This window comes from Crinia signifera, chromosome 2, assembly GCF_055691185.1.
Source record: "Crinia signifera chromosome 2, ASM5569118v1, whole genome shotgun sequence".
NCBI classification, from domain to species: Eukaryota; Metazoa; Chordata; class Amphibia; order Anura; family Myobatrachidae; genus Crinia; species Crinia signifera.
The window spans coordinates 232799470-232814418 of NC_139218.1; the positions used below are offsets into that span (position 1 = coordinate 232799470).

Consider the following 14949-nt stretch of genomic DNA (forward strand, 5'->3'; position numbering starts at 1 on the left):
TTTTTGGCCAGCATGTATGGATAATGATGATGGGTAAAATCGCTGTGTTTTACACCTGTTTTGGTGATTTTCCCCAGTGTGGATGGCTTTCCATAGCAAGACGCTATGGATAGCCGCTCATCTGCTAATACCAGCAGATGAGTGGCTGGGCCAGCGATGATAGGGGAGCGATGTCAAGCTGAAAGCCGCTCAGACGAGTAAACTGAGCTGCTTCATCTCAGTCACCCAGCGTGTATGGGGTTTTATGAACATGGCAGATATAGCAAAACATAACTCAGTGTGCTAGAGACACATCAAATGGTATACACATCAAAATGATACGTGCAATATAAAGCCCTATATATATACACACTAGATGATAAATCAAAATATAATGCTCAGTACAGCCCTTCTCAGTGTTGTCTTGTCTTATTAAAAAAAAAAAAAAAAAAAAAAAAGTCTAGTGTGTACACTCAATATCGTTAACGACCCCTCTGCTGAATATGCAGGTTGACTGGCTATATAGCCAATGACCGTTCAGTGGCTCCTGCTGACGTCCCTAAATGGTATCGTTTAGTATGTACACTCTGTCATTTGTCTAGCGGCACCACCGATATAGTTAACTATATTGACGGTGCCCCCTAGTCGTCTAGATTGTATGGGATTTAACATAGTGTTTTGTCGCTTCCATTTGCTTTTAATTAATGCAAATAGAATGTACATTTTGAGCACACAAGATGCTTGGCGCAACCAAGTCGTCTTGGACATGGTACACCGAGAAGTTGTTAAGTGCAACTGAAACCAGTGTATGAGGAAACATCTGTTTAAGTAATCCTACCATTGCAGCTGCTAACTAATAGATTATGGATAAATTAGGTAAATGCATAGTGAGGCCTTTGTAATGGAAAACAAAAAGGAAATTGCTCAGTAATGTAGCATGTGTTGGCAAAATATTTTTTAAACTTAGTACTGCTTAATCTCGGTGGGTGTTTATTTCCAATTTGCCATCCGCACACTAGTGTACTATAGGTTGTTTCACAGCAGCTGCCTGTAACATTGCATTTTGTAATTACATTTCCTGTGAATTAATGCGTTACAGCTGGACTCACTCTCTAAAGAAGATCTCATCAAATTAGCGAAAAAGCAGTTGATGATTATGCAGAAAGTAAAATCAAGATGTACAGGTATACATGCATCATCCTGTGTAGCAATATTAATCATATGCTAATAATTTTGCTTTAATGGGCACTTCTGCTAGTGTCACAGCTTCTATGTCTTTCTGTAAGCTTTTGTTTGGGTATTTGTAAATAAATATTTTAACACATAATTTATTTACATTCTTTTTATTTGTAGAAGCTTAATTTAAGGTGCCCATACACGGTGCATTTTGTGGGTGTAGTGCGATGCGCGCTCCCGCGCACATCCCATCGCACAGTTCAAAAAGTATGTGCTGCACATACTTTTTGAACTAGCTTTGCATCACACGCAAATCGCATGCGATGTGTAGTCCAAAGCGTGTTGAATTATTGTACCGTGTATGGGCACCTTAAATGTACCCCTTTGTGTTTATATAATATGTTAATGAATAAAGTAAACTCATAACCTTAAAGATCCAAATGTGATTCTACACAGACTGTCAGAAATTCAACACAAGTAAATGTGTGTCTGGAAAGCAATTGCCTTTTCATGGAAAATTGTTAATAAACCAACTTTATTTGTTTTGGTTTGGTCAAATTCTAGTTTCCATCTGAAAGTATGAACAATTGTTGTTAAAGCTATACCCAGTTATTTTGTCACAACTGAAGCCACTGGACTGGGTATTGGTTTACCCATGATCCTGTGTAGAAATATTTTCCTTCCCATACTACCTTTCCATAAGTATGTATTTCCCACCTATTTTAAATCAGTTTGAAGACATTTTGTAGCTATATTAATGATCTTTTGTTTTCCTGCTATAAGGTGTGTATCTGTACTACTAGACCATATCATCCACCTAGGCCCTTATTCTGGTTCACTCTCAAAGGCAAATTCCTTCTCAAATGGACAATACCATGTGCACTAGAGGGGGGACAGGTGTAACGGGCAGAGAGAATTCTAGATATAATATATACCACCTAGATATAATATATATGATTTCTTGGTGCCATAGAAATAAAGCATACTGAAATGGAAAAACCATGAAAGACGTGTAATAGAATGTAACTTAAAAAATAATTGCAGGGGAAAGTCAATATGAGATTTAAAAACTTCTTAATATAACAAATTAAGTTGTGTTCCTGCTGCACCTGGAAAATTCAGGTACTACATACAGGGCTGGGCAAAAATCGGCCTTCCAGCTGTTGATGAACTACACATCCCAGCATGCCTTGCATTAGTTTCAGCATGGTTATATAGTAAATCTAAGGCAAGGCATGCTGGGATGTGTAGTTCCTCAACAGCTGGAGGGCCGCTTATTGCCCACCCCTGTACTATATGTATGAAGTTCTTCAGTTCAACCCTATTGAAGCTTTTATACATATATGGATGGTTTCTTTAAGCTCAACTCCGTCTCTCTTCAGTAATACGTATTCAGTTTGCTACACAGTATTTTCTTCTTCTTTTATAATTCACTCTGACAGATTTTCCGCATGATGATACAAAGTGATGTACTTTGCTTCACTTTAATTTTTTTTCCCCCAATGGCTTCCAAATATCATCCCACTATAACAGTAACATGCTTGTAGTGAGCTGATGTGGAATACCTCCTCCTTTAAGCATTCTTTTTTCCGCACCTCTAGCCATCTGGTACGTGGAGTAAGGGCTCGTGGAGGCAGTCAATCTTTTTCTTCATGGCAAACTCAAAGCGTGACATGCATATGAGTGCAGAGAGGCCTGGCAGCCTAAAACTTCCACACAAAGAGGTTTTGTAAAATGAAGTTTGAGCTATAGGAATGAGTCATAAACTCATGTTAAACTGATGCAAGTCTAACTTTTAATCCGCTTTATTGGCCAGGTATACTTGCGTATACTAGGAATTTGTTTAAGGTTTGCTGTGCAGCAGCCAGGTGGGTAACAAGTAAACGGCATACAGTATAAACAATATAAACAGGTGGGGGAACATGTACAGTCATATAGAGAGTTATTCAGAGGGGACACCGTGTTAGATTATGTGCAAAGGGTTATGGCGCGACTAGACATTGAGGTGTTCATGAATTCACGTGTCAACAGGTGAACCACTTGAGGAAAGAAGCTTTTTAGGCTTCTGGTGGGAATAGCCCTGTAGCATCTGCCTGATGGCAGCAGGTTAAACAAGCCATGGCCAGGATGTAATTGGTCCTTGACTATCTTCGTTGCCCACTTTTTTGCTCTGGACAGGTACAGGTCCTGGACAGAGGGAAGGTCTGTCCCGATTATCTTCTCCGCAGTTCGGACTACCTTTTTGGAGTCTGCATTTGTCTCTCGCTGGCGGAGCCGTACCAGACCAGTATTAAGGAGCACAGTACAGACTCCACAATTGTGGAGTAGAAGAGAAGCAGAAGCTTCTGTTGTATGTTGAACTTCCTCAGTTGCCTAAGGAAGAATAGCCTCTGCTGCGCTTTTTCAACAATAGTATCAGTGTTGGGCCCCCACCTAAGGTCCTGGGAGATTGGGGTTCCTAGGACACCACACTGTCAGCAATTGTTAGAGGAGGAACACTAACAGCCTTCTTCCTAAAGTCCACTACCATCTCAATGGTTTTGAGTGGGTTGAGCTCTAGATGGTTGCTGCTGCACCACCGGGCCAATCGGTCCACTTCTTGTCTGTAGGCCGATTCGTCCCCGTCCTTGATAAGGCCAATGATGGTAGTGTCATCGGCAAATTTGATTATCTTTACTGATTGCGCCTCTGAGGTGCAGTCGTTGGTGTACAGGGAGAAGAGCAGGGCTGCGAGTACACAGCCCTGGGGGGCTCCTGTACTGATGGACCGCACTTGGAAGGTGAATTCCCCCGCTTTCACAACTTGTTTTATATCAGTCAGAAAGTCCACAATCCAAGAACACGTAGCTTCAGGGACTCCTAGGTGAAGGACGTTGGGGGTGATTGTGTTGAAAGCCGAGCTGAAGTCAACAAACAGGACCCTTGCATAGGTACCAGGCATATCCAGGTGCTGCAGAATGTAGTGCAGGCCCAGGTTGACTGCCTCCTCAATGCATTGATAAGATCGGTAGGCGAACTGGAGGGGATCTAGCAGGTGGCCAGTCACAGCTTTTAGGTGGTTCAGTACCAGGTGCTCGAATGTTTTCATGATCACAGACATCAGAGCTATCGGCCAGTAGTCCATTCAGATTTGTTATAGTTGATTTCTTGGGGACGGAACAATAGTGGAGCTTTTGAGGTAAGAGGGAACCTTGCGTAGCTCCAGTGATTTGTTGAAGATCCTGGTGAATATGGGGGCAAGTTGACCCGCGCATACTCTCAGGGCAGATCGTGACACCCTGTCAGAACATGGTGCTTTCCTTGGTTTGGCCCTCTTGAACATCTCCTCCACCTCTACTTGGGTGACCTGGAGTGACTGGAGTTGGCTGTCGACATTTGGGGCAGCACAGAGGGTATGGTTTGGTTCACAGTAGACTACTTTTTTTCAAACCTGCAATAGAAGTTGTTCAGCTCATCAGCTAGGTCTTGGTACATGGCGGTGGGTTTGGGTGTTTTCTTGTAGCTGGTTATAGATTACATTCCTTTCAGGAAACAATGATACAGGGTCATTAGTGGAAAGGAATGCAATCTATAACCAGCTACAAGAAAACACCCAAACCCACCGCCATGTACCAACACCTAGCTGATGAGCTGAACAACTTCTATAAGTATAGAACTTTATAAAAGTATAGACCAAGTATCGCAACTATATTAAACCAATGACTGCCTATGAATAGCTAATGGCTGTAAATGGTATAGATTTACACTGTTGCATGTGTGTTCATTCCAGAGGTTAAACCACTTATTTCTTCAGCTGGCACACTTCTGTGTTTGCACCCACTTCATTAATGTCACCTAATTTGCAGATTTAGAAAAAGAAATAGAATCCTTGAAATCAAGACCAGCTGGGGAGGATACAGATAATGTTATACAGGTAAGACATAATTTTCTGTTGTCTTGTAAGCTGTTCACTAATTCACAGGTTTTCTTGCACAAATAGTAAGCATGCTTTTATTGAAGTAGAACACATAGTTGGTAGGTGATTAATACAGATATGACCTGCTTTTGTATGATTCACTATTTTGTCAGGAGCAATTATATGGACGCAGTCCACTAGGTACAGTAATTTGGTCTGCTGTTTGGTAAATATGCCGTTAGTAAAGTCTGGGAAAATGAAGCTGATTGAGGTCTAGTTGCCCGATTCTGACATCAATTTGTGTTGCTCTACAATAGCCACAACCTGTTCCTCCTCTTTTAGGCACTCACGGAAAGACTGGATGCTGTCCTTTTAGAAAAGGCAGAAACTCAACAGCAGTTGGCCTCTCTGAAGAAAGAATATGCTAAAACAAAAGAAGAAGCTAAGGTAATTATTGCTTCCTTAATCTAAGAAGTAGCATGTTCATGGATTACAAGATTTATTGTAAATAATAATCAACTTTAACAGACATAAACCTAATTCCTTTTGTCCCCGCAAAAAACACTGAGCCTAAAATAAACAATTGGGAACCATAAAATAAATGGTTTTTTTTTAGCAGTTGGCAGATATTCAGGATTGAGTGAAGGCAGTAAGCAAGATAGGGGAAGGAGGGAGTTGTATTCTTAGAAGCAATCTTCCCAACAACTGAAGGAGATTACAAAAGAACGTATATAGAACAGTACAGCATCCACTCCACCACTACCACCAGCTTCTTGTCAATCATTATGATGGTGTGACATGCTCATCACAAATGAAATGTAATATAATTAGTAGTCTCATTTGTACTACAGTCCAAATGTTATGCATTTCTCTGGTCACCTTAAGCATGTCTAGCTTTTACCTGTTGGTCCTTTGACATTTTGGCGTTGACCTATTGACTGGTTCTTCTTATAGATCTATCAACTGGTAAGCAGTTTTTGTGTGGTGTATTTTAAATGTTATAATTAGTGTTCCAGTTGTACCAGTTCTAATTGTGTAAGAATTCAGATAATGAAAATAATGCTGTATAGAATGTGTAAATATTGTTAGAGAGCTTAATTATGTGATGCTGAACTGGGTAGAAGGACCAGGGGAGTAACACCCAGAGGCAATGAAAACTCCAAGCCCTGAAGGGACTCCTGCATGTATAGAAGCACCTGTGTGGTTCACAGTGGAATACAAATATGACCTCTGCTCTTCCAACGGTGCTCTGCGGTGCACCTGCATAGTTTATTTGCTGTATGCCAGATACCCTGCTAATACCAGCAATAGAGGACAGTATGGCTCCTGCCGGTACCACTCGACCTGTGCTGCAGCAAGCAACGGTGCAGCTGCTGCTGGATTGTGACATGGGATGCACCGGTGAAGGCTTATTCTGAATGTTCGAGAGTCTGACCCTGACCCACTGGCCATTCTCACACAGCATAGCTGGAGCCATTTAATTTTTTTTTTTTTTTTTTTTGAGGGGGTACCAAAATCCAACTTGCCTCCAGGCAGTTGGGATGAACTTGGGCCTCTGAGAGGGTCTTATACTAAACAGTATTTAGCACTTCTTAACATTCTTTAACAGATGCGTTCTGGTGTTTTGGTTGGTATTTTTCTGCATTAGTAGTACATATAAGACTATAGCAGCACAGTTTTCTTCCCAATTTCTATTTCTGTAAATTAAAATAAGTTTATCACACTTGTCTTATTTCGTGTTTTGTAGGATGCTACCAAGAAAGCTGCTGAACTGCATCAAGATTTACAGCATTCAAGTAATAATTTCTTAAAAGAAATTGAAGTATTACAGAATGAACTGGAGCAGACTGGTATTAGTCATAAAGAAGATGTGGCTGCCATAAAGATAGAACTACAAGATGCACTTGTGAAACAGAGAGAGCTGACTGACAAACTGGGCTTGCAAGAAAACCAATCTGCAGAAATTAAAAGACTGAAGGAACAGCTTCAGCTTATCCCTCAAGGCTATGAGGTTAAGATATCTAGTTTGCAGAACTCATTAGAAGCTGCTACTGAAGAGAAAAACCAAGAAATAGCCAAGCTTAGGGAAGCACAGACAACTTCAGAGCAGTATAGTTGTGAGATCCAAGAGCTAAAGGAGCGGGTTCTGAAACTACAAAATGAACATCAAGATGTCGAACTGAGTCTAAAGCAACAGCTTGAAACCTCCATGGAAGGGTTAGAGCAAGAGAAATTGTTACTGCAAGACCTCATCAACCAATATGTAGAAAAAGAGAAGAGGTGGCATGAAGAAATGACTAAAAGTAATAAACATGAGCAAGAAATGGAAATCCTACAAAAAAAGCTGGCTGAATACTCTAGTATGCAAAATAGCTCACTGCAAAGTGATAATGGCAAAGTCGAACAGTTAAAAAGTCTTGTATCAGAGTTGGAATCTCAGCAAAGCCTCTTAAGAGATGAGCTCACCTATATAAATCATTTAAAGATTGGTCTAGAAAAGGAGGTTCAGCATTTGAAAAGTGACTATTTCCATGAGCGAGAAGAATTAGAATTTAAGATAAATGAACTTCAGCTTGCCATAGAGGAGTATAATGGTCTGATAGAAAAATTAAAGGCTGAGCTTCAGTATTCAAAAATCGAACATGAACAGTTGGCAAGACAAAAAAATGAAGATATTCAAGCTATTAAAGATCAGCAAAAAAAAGAAATGTTTGAGCAAGAGCAAGCAATTGTATCACGCTTTGAGAAGGAGAGATTGTCTTTTGTGCATAAAATAGAACTTTTAAAAGAGCAGTGTGATAAGGCCCAGCAAGAAAGAGAGGAAGCTGTGAGCAGTTATGAGGGTTTGCGGGAAACGTTTGTCAGCCTACAGGTGGAACTTGGAGAGTCTGCAGGCAAGATCAGCCGGGAATTTGAAATTATGAAGCAACAACAGGCCACTGATGTCCATGAGCTGCAGCAGAAATTGAGAGCTGCATACAAGGACAAGAATGACCTTCTTGAAACTGTGAATGGACTCCAAGAAGAAATTGAGGAGTTCTCTTCGAAACTAAATGAACGTGAAGAACTTAATTTTAAGATTATTCAATTAGAACAGAAAAGTGAAGAACTTCTGTTGTCTTTGCATCAGAAAGATGATCTGATTAAGGATCTGCAGTTGAAAATGGCCACTGAGAGATCTTCTACAGTCAGCGATGAGATCCAGGAGCTGCAAGAAATGTGCAAAACGGAACAAGCTAGAGCCGTGACGTTACAGCATGAAGCAGCCAGCCATGCTATGCATAATGATCAGCTGAAGCAAACCATTGAGATACTGACTCAAAAACTGCAAGATTCCATAAAACTATCCAAACCGAGCGAGTATGAAGAACTTCAACTTCAGATGAAGGAATTGCACCAAAAAAATGAGGACATTATCATCACTTTACACGAGAAAGAGGCTTTCTTAAAAGTTCTTCAGGTGAAAATAGCAGACACAGCCATGGAAAATGCTGAATTATCCTCTAGCATAGAGCAATCATGTGAAGAAATCCAAAAACTGAAGGAAATATGTAGGACTGAGCAGACAAAGACAGTTGGCTTACAAGTAGAATCTGAAGGCCACGTAAAGCTTATTGCACATCTGGAGCAATCCGTAGGGGATTTGACCCAAAAACTGGAAGAATGTGTGACCAGTAGGGATCAGAGCCTGATCGGAATGAAAAACCTCCAGCAGCAAGTAGACATGCTAATTCTTGACAAGCAAAATCTGCAGACTGAATCAAGGCAGTGGTGTGATGAGGTGTCAAGACTTAACGAAGAAAAGGACATGCTTTCTAGAGATTTTGATAGGCTTTTGACAGAGCACAATGGTTGCCTAGCTTCTAAGGAAGAACTAGGATTGAAATTACAACTGGTAGTAGATGGGACAGATGAAGTAACTACTCTACTTGAGACCAAAGAGCGCAATATAGAGGAATTAAAAAGCCAGCTTTATGTTCTCTTAGACATATTGGCTGTAGAGTGCACAGGCCAAGATCTCATGACTATCCTACAAGAAATTAATAAAGCAGTACTTCAGTTAAAGGAAGAAAAGCAAAATGTGATGTTACAGAGAGAGGAGACATCTGTTCAGCTTGAGGGGCTACAGGAAGAGTTTGAGATACAGTGCTCAGAACTACAGGCTCTCTTGAGTGACTACTCGAAGGAAAAGTCTCTTTTAAAAGAAGAACTGGAGGAAACACTTAGAGACAAAGAAGCTCTGCAGAGTGATCTGCTAGAAATGAAAAATACACTTCAAAAATCTAATTTGGATAATCAGGATTTACTTTCTCGCATTGAAAATGTAACTTCAGAACTGAATGCATTACAGGTACAAAAAACAAATGACATAGAATCTAACAAGAAGGTACAAGAAGGTTTACAAAGTGTGACTGAAAACAAGGCTTTGGCTTTCAATGCTGTAACACAAGAACTTCAGTCTGCACAGGTGAGAAATTGGAAATCTTAACCATTGTTTGAATACAGGCCATTAAAGCTATGAGTTAAATGAATGTTTGTTTTAGGCATGTAAGGAAATTTAGAAAAGTGTGATCCTATTTGGATACATGTGCTGTTTAGTTGCTTTTTACTTTGCAGTCTGTGTTTAATGGGACATTATAATAAGCCATATCTTCAGTGTCAAATGTAACTGGGATGCCTGTAAAAAAACGTTGTTGTTGTTGTTTGTACTATTATTAGTATCCTTTATTATTAATAATCTTTATTTAAATTGCGATACAAAGGTTTTGCAATGCGACAAACAAATGAGAAAACAAGAAAACCATGACTATGATGATGCAGGACAAATACATAATTTTTAATACATTTTCTGGTACTTATGTAATATCTGGGCTCCCGTTTTTCTTATGAGACCGCGTCCCCTCGCGGGGCTCGCTACGCTCACCACGCTTCGGGCATGGTGGCTCGCTGCGCTCGCCACACTATATAAAATCAACTCCATGCGTAGTTGGATAGTAGGGGTATGAAAAAATGGGGTTCATTTAACATGGGAGCCCAGATAATACATAAGTACCCATTTTCTTTATAAGGCGCCACAAGTAGTTTGAACACTGTACATATGGCACACATATTACAACAATACAGAGTACACAGAACTAACTTTAAGTTTTACAATTCTTCGTACACAAAACAGCAGAGATGTAGTGAAGCAAAGGAGTTGTCTGACCATGAATATTAGTGTTCACTCTAGGAGTGACAGCGGGCAGGGGGGCGGACCAGGCACGCTGAAGTCATAGCTGGGGGCGTGCCTGGGCCGCTGACGTCATGAAAGGGGCGTGCCCGGCCCGCCGCCGCCGTCATGAAATAAGCGTGCCCGGGCCGCTGCTGTCATGAAAGAGGCGTGCCCAGGCCGCCGTCGTCATCAAAGGGGGCGGGCCCGACCACCGTCATCAAAGGGGGCGGGCCCGGCCCCTCCGAAGCCACTGTGCTGCTGGGCTTCCCCGTGAGGCTTTTTTAGCGGGGCGCTGCGAGAGGGGCAGGGCGCATTTTGCCCTTTAAAAATCAGTCAGGGAGCAGCTCCCCGCTAAAACAGCCTAGCGGGAACACTAAATATGGAACCAAGGGTTAAGATGAGAGTTGGCTCTGTTTGATGAAGAAGTTGGCACCCTGTTTGAAATTTTATATTAAAGTGGTGGGGGTAGAAATTAACATGAAAAAATCTTAATTTAAATTAGTAATTAAGTGTTGATAAAATGTATAGCTCTTGCTGATTGTATTTTTTAATGAAACCCTGCGCAGAGTAAAGGTTAGTTTGTGATGAATACCAGTGTTTATAAATATAATTTAACCTAGAGCTTAAGTCTACAGGAACGCTTCATTATAAAAAGCTGCTTTCGTAATTTGGCAACAAGGTACATATGCCAGGCCTTTAGATTAAATAACATGACTCAATCACTTTTTTCATTTGATTAGTAATATTGTAGCTATGATAAATCTTACTGGTAATGTACAGTTTTGATGGTGTATATAATCTATCTCTGCTTTATTTTTAAACTGCAATTTCACATACATGCAGCAGGGGGCACTGCAGTCAAGACGTATGGGATAGAGTAGGTCTACTGGAGAAGTGGCACTTTAAGTAAAAAACTTCAAATAGTTGGCTTCTCCCTCCTCTATCCCCACCCAGACCCCAGTCTTAGAAAAAGTGCCCGGAGGAGTAGTTCTTACATTTTTTTTTTTTTTTTTTTTACTTAATCTTTATTTTACTTTGAGGGGTTTGGTTGACACTGCATGCAGTGTGCCTCCAGTACCCGGCCACCGGAGCATCCGCCTCTGGGACCCGCCGCAGCTGCTTGCGGCTCGCGTTACGGGTCCACGGCCATCGCCACACTCCAGGGAACATCAGCTGCGGGTATGTGACAGCTCAGAGTGGGCAGCTGTATATAGTGGCGGTGACCGGAATAGCACACCACTAAGCGGGGAGCCTAGAGTATAGCCACTGCGTGCAGAGCGCTAGAGTGAGGAGGCGTAAGGTAGCTGAGAGGGGCAGCTGTATTTAGCGTGCCGCTCTGCACCGCTCATTTAAACTTTGGCGCATCTGGAAAACTGCGTTTCACACCGGAGCGGGTGGCGGAGCTTAATTCAATCAGAACGCTGGCGCCACTTGTCTGGTCCCACCTGGCAGCCATTACAGCCTCCCTCATGGCACCTGCTCTTGCTGGTGGTGACAGTGTCCAGATATCGCTTCCCTGCACCTCAGTTTCTGCCCCCCTCACAGGACTTCAGGGGATTCTGTAAGTCAGTGGAGGGTCACACATTCACATTTTATAGGGAAAAGCCTTCTCCCTTTCGATCCTAACACAGAGCCTGTCACATATACTAATGTATTCTGTGTGTGTGTGTGTGTGTGTCTCGTGTGTTTGTCTTGCAGTTGTCACCGATTCAGACGCATCATGAACTCCTGCGCCAAAACGGGTTTTCACTGCCCCGTCCTTTCGGGCATTTCGAGGAACATCTAGTTATAGGGGATGTACTCGCGGGGGCTTTTCCTCCTTTTGAGGCTGCAGAGGTAGAGGAAGCAGAGCAGCATCCTCAAACCCTACTGTTGCCCGTCGAACAGAACCCAAGGCCGCCGACAAACCTGTGGCATGTGGGGGATCCCAGAGTGGGCACAAGATTGTCACTGTTTCTAGGAACTTGGATAACTTACTGCAGAGACAATTGGGTGCTTCAGATTGTAGCTTAGGGCTACAAACTGGAATTCGCTTTCCAACCCCCAGAAAGATTTTTCACAATAGGACTCCCACTATCTCCAACCACTCAGGAGGCACTGAAGGATTCCATACAAAAAATGTTGGTACAGGGGGTAGTTATTCCGGTACCCAGGGACCAGGAAGGAAGGGGTTACTACTCCAGTATTTTCGTGGTTCCAAAACCGAATGGCTCGGTTCATCCGATCCTAAATTTGAAGCATCTAAAACTACATTCGGTACCACAAGTTCAAGATGGAATCCATTCGGTCAGTAATAATGAATCTAGAAAAGGAGGAATAGGAATGCCTATTTACACGTCTCTATTTGGGAACCCCATCAAAGGTTTGTTCGATTTGCTATACGCAATCAACATTACCAGTTCAAAGCTCTCCCATTCGGCCTCTTGTCAACGCCCAGAGTATTCACAAAGATTATGGCCTGCATGATATCAGTCCTTCGGACTCCGAGGATAACGATAATCCCATATCTAGACTATCTTTTCCTGAAGGCTTCCTGTCAGGAGAAGCTCAAGAGGGATTCACTTACAACGTGTCAGTTTCTGGTTCAGAATGGATGGATTCTGAATTTCAAGAAGTCCCAGTCACAGCCGAGTCAGAGACTGTTGTCCCTGGGTCTCATTTTTTACACCAAAAAGGAAAGCGTAATACTTCCAAGAGAAAAAGCCCTAACCCTTCAAAGGAAGACCAGACAAGTTTTACTCCCTCGCAGAGTTTCTGTTTACCTGTGTACCAAACTACTGGGAATGATAGTGGCTTTATTTGAAGCACTTCCCTACGGCAGATTCCATTCAAGAACCTTCCAATGGAACATGTTGTCCCAGTGGTCGGGTTCCCACCTACACTTACACAAGACCATTGTCCTCTCTCAGGAAGCACGAAGGTCACATCAGTCGTGGCTCAATACGGACAATCTGCTACAGGGGCGCAGCTTCAAGCCTTACATGTGGACAATCGTCACAACAGATGCTGTCGCATATATAAACTATCAGGGCGGAACCAGAAGTCAGGCAGCAATGAGGGAAGTTCGTTCCATCCTAGAATGGGCAGAAAGCAACACACTCAGCTTTTCAGCAATCTTCTTCCCCGGAGTGTAAAATTAAGAGGAGGACTTTCTCAGCCACCAGGACTTCCATCATGGGGAATGGGCCCTCAACAATGAGGTATTCCACCTATTGACCAAGTGGTGGGGAACACTTCAAATAGACCTCATGGCATCCAAGTTGAATCAACTCCCAGAGTATTGTGCCAGGTCTCTCGACTCTGCAGCAGTGGCAGTGGACGCGTTGACAATTCCGTGGAATTACGACCTCATATACCTATTTGTTTCCCTTGCTACCAAGGGTACTCAAACGAGTAGAACAGGAAGCCACTACGGTCATTCTGGTGGCTCCGGATTGGCCGAGAAGGTCGTGGTACTCAGACCTCAAGAACTACTTAGTGGCAGACAAACCGTGGCGACTCCCTCTACGGCCCAACCTGTTACAACAAGAGCCATTCATCTACCCAGACTTAACTCTTCTATATTTGACGGCTTGGCGGTTGAGGCCGACCTGCTCAAGATAAGAGGTATACCTCAAACAGTAATTTCTACAATGATCAGAGCTAGGAAAGAAGTTTGTTTCCTCACATTACCATCGTATATGGAAGGCGTACGTGAGGTGGTACGAATCAAGAGGCGTACCCAAAGCAGTCTTTAGATTAGCTAGACTTTCGGAGTGTCTGCAAACAGGTTTAACTGCGGGTTTGCATTTGGCTTCCCTTAAGGTGCAGATAGTGGCTCTTTCAGTGTTCTTTCATTGCCGCCTGGCTTTAATTCCAGAGGTCCAGACATTTTTTAAAGGGGTTTTGACGATGCAACCCTCGCTTTCAGCTTTAACGGCACCATGGGATTTGTCCATCATTTTAACCTTAAAATCAGAGGTCTTTGAACCTCTAGAGTCTATGGACTTGAAGTTCCTATTTATGTTACACGTACCAAGCCCCTGAGGATATCAGATTGTTTATTTGTCCTTTACGATGCAATAAAACGGGGATGGCCAGCATCAAAGCAGACCTTGGCCTGTTGGATTTGCCTCACAATCCGTGAGGCTTACCGCTCCTGTAATCAACAGTTGCCAGCAGCAATCTCAGCACACTCTACCAGGTCGGTAAGTACTTCCTGGGCTATGGTCAGAGGTGCGTCCTTGTCCCAGGTATGTCAGGCAGCCACCTGGTCTGGTGCAAACACTTTTGCACGATTCTACAGGTTTGATACGTTCGCTAGCACAGCAACGTCCTTTGGAAAAGCGGTATTGCAGGAGTCCCAGCGCTCTCCCGCCCGGGATTAGTGCTTGGGTATTGGCCCCATATGTTTGACTGCAGTGTCCCTTGCTGCATTTTGGTGAAATAAGGAATTTGGTACTTACCAATAATTCCCTTTCACCGAATCAGCAGGGGGACACTGCACGCCCTTCTGAGGCCAGTCCTCCTGCCATCCTGTTTTGGTGTTTAAACTGTTATTATTGTGTTGAATGGGTTATGTTTGTTCAGTTTCAGTATTTGTGTTATTTCTAACCTAATCTTGTACTGTCTTTTCTCCTCCTTCTTGCCGCAAGGCTCGGTCGCTCATCTCCTCTCAGACACAGTTTTTCTAAGACTGGGGTCTGGG

The 14949-nt window shown here is 42.7% G+C and overlaps 1 protein-coding gene across 1 annotated transcript in view; it reads left to right on the forward strand.

Moving 5' to 3' along the window:
• The window catches only part of GCC2 (GRIP and coiled-coil domain containing 2), a 61121-nt gene that overhangs the window by 4756 nt on the left and 41416 nt on the right, over window positions 1-14949 (forward strand). The window contains exons 3-6 of the mRNA XM_083174009.1: window positions 1079-1163; window positions 5001-5068; window positions 5393-5497; window positions 6798-9518. Coding sequence (XP_083030135.1) covers window positions 1079-1163; window positions 5001-5068; window positions 5393-5497; window positions 6798-9518 — 2979 coding nt within the window. The remainder of the gene's footprint in view (window positions 1-1078; window positions 1164-5000; window positions 5069-5392; window positions 5498-6797; window positions 9519-14949) is intronic.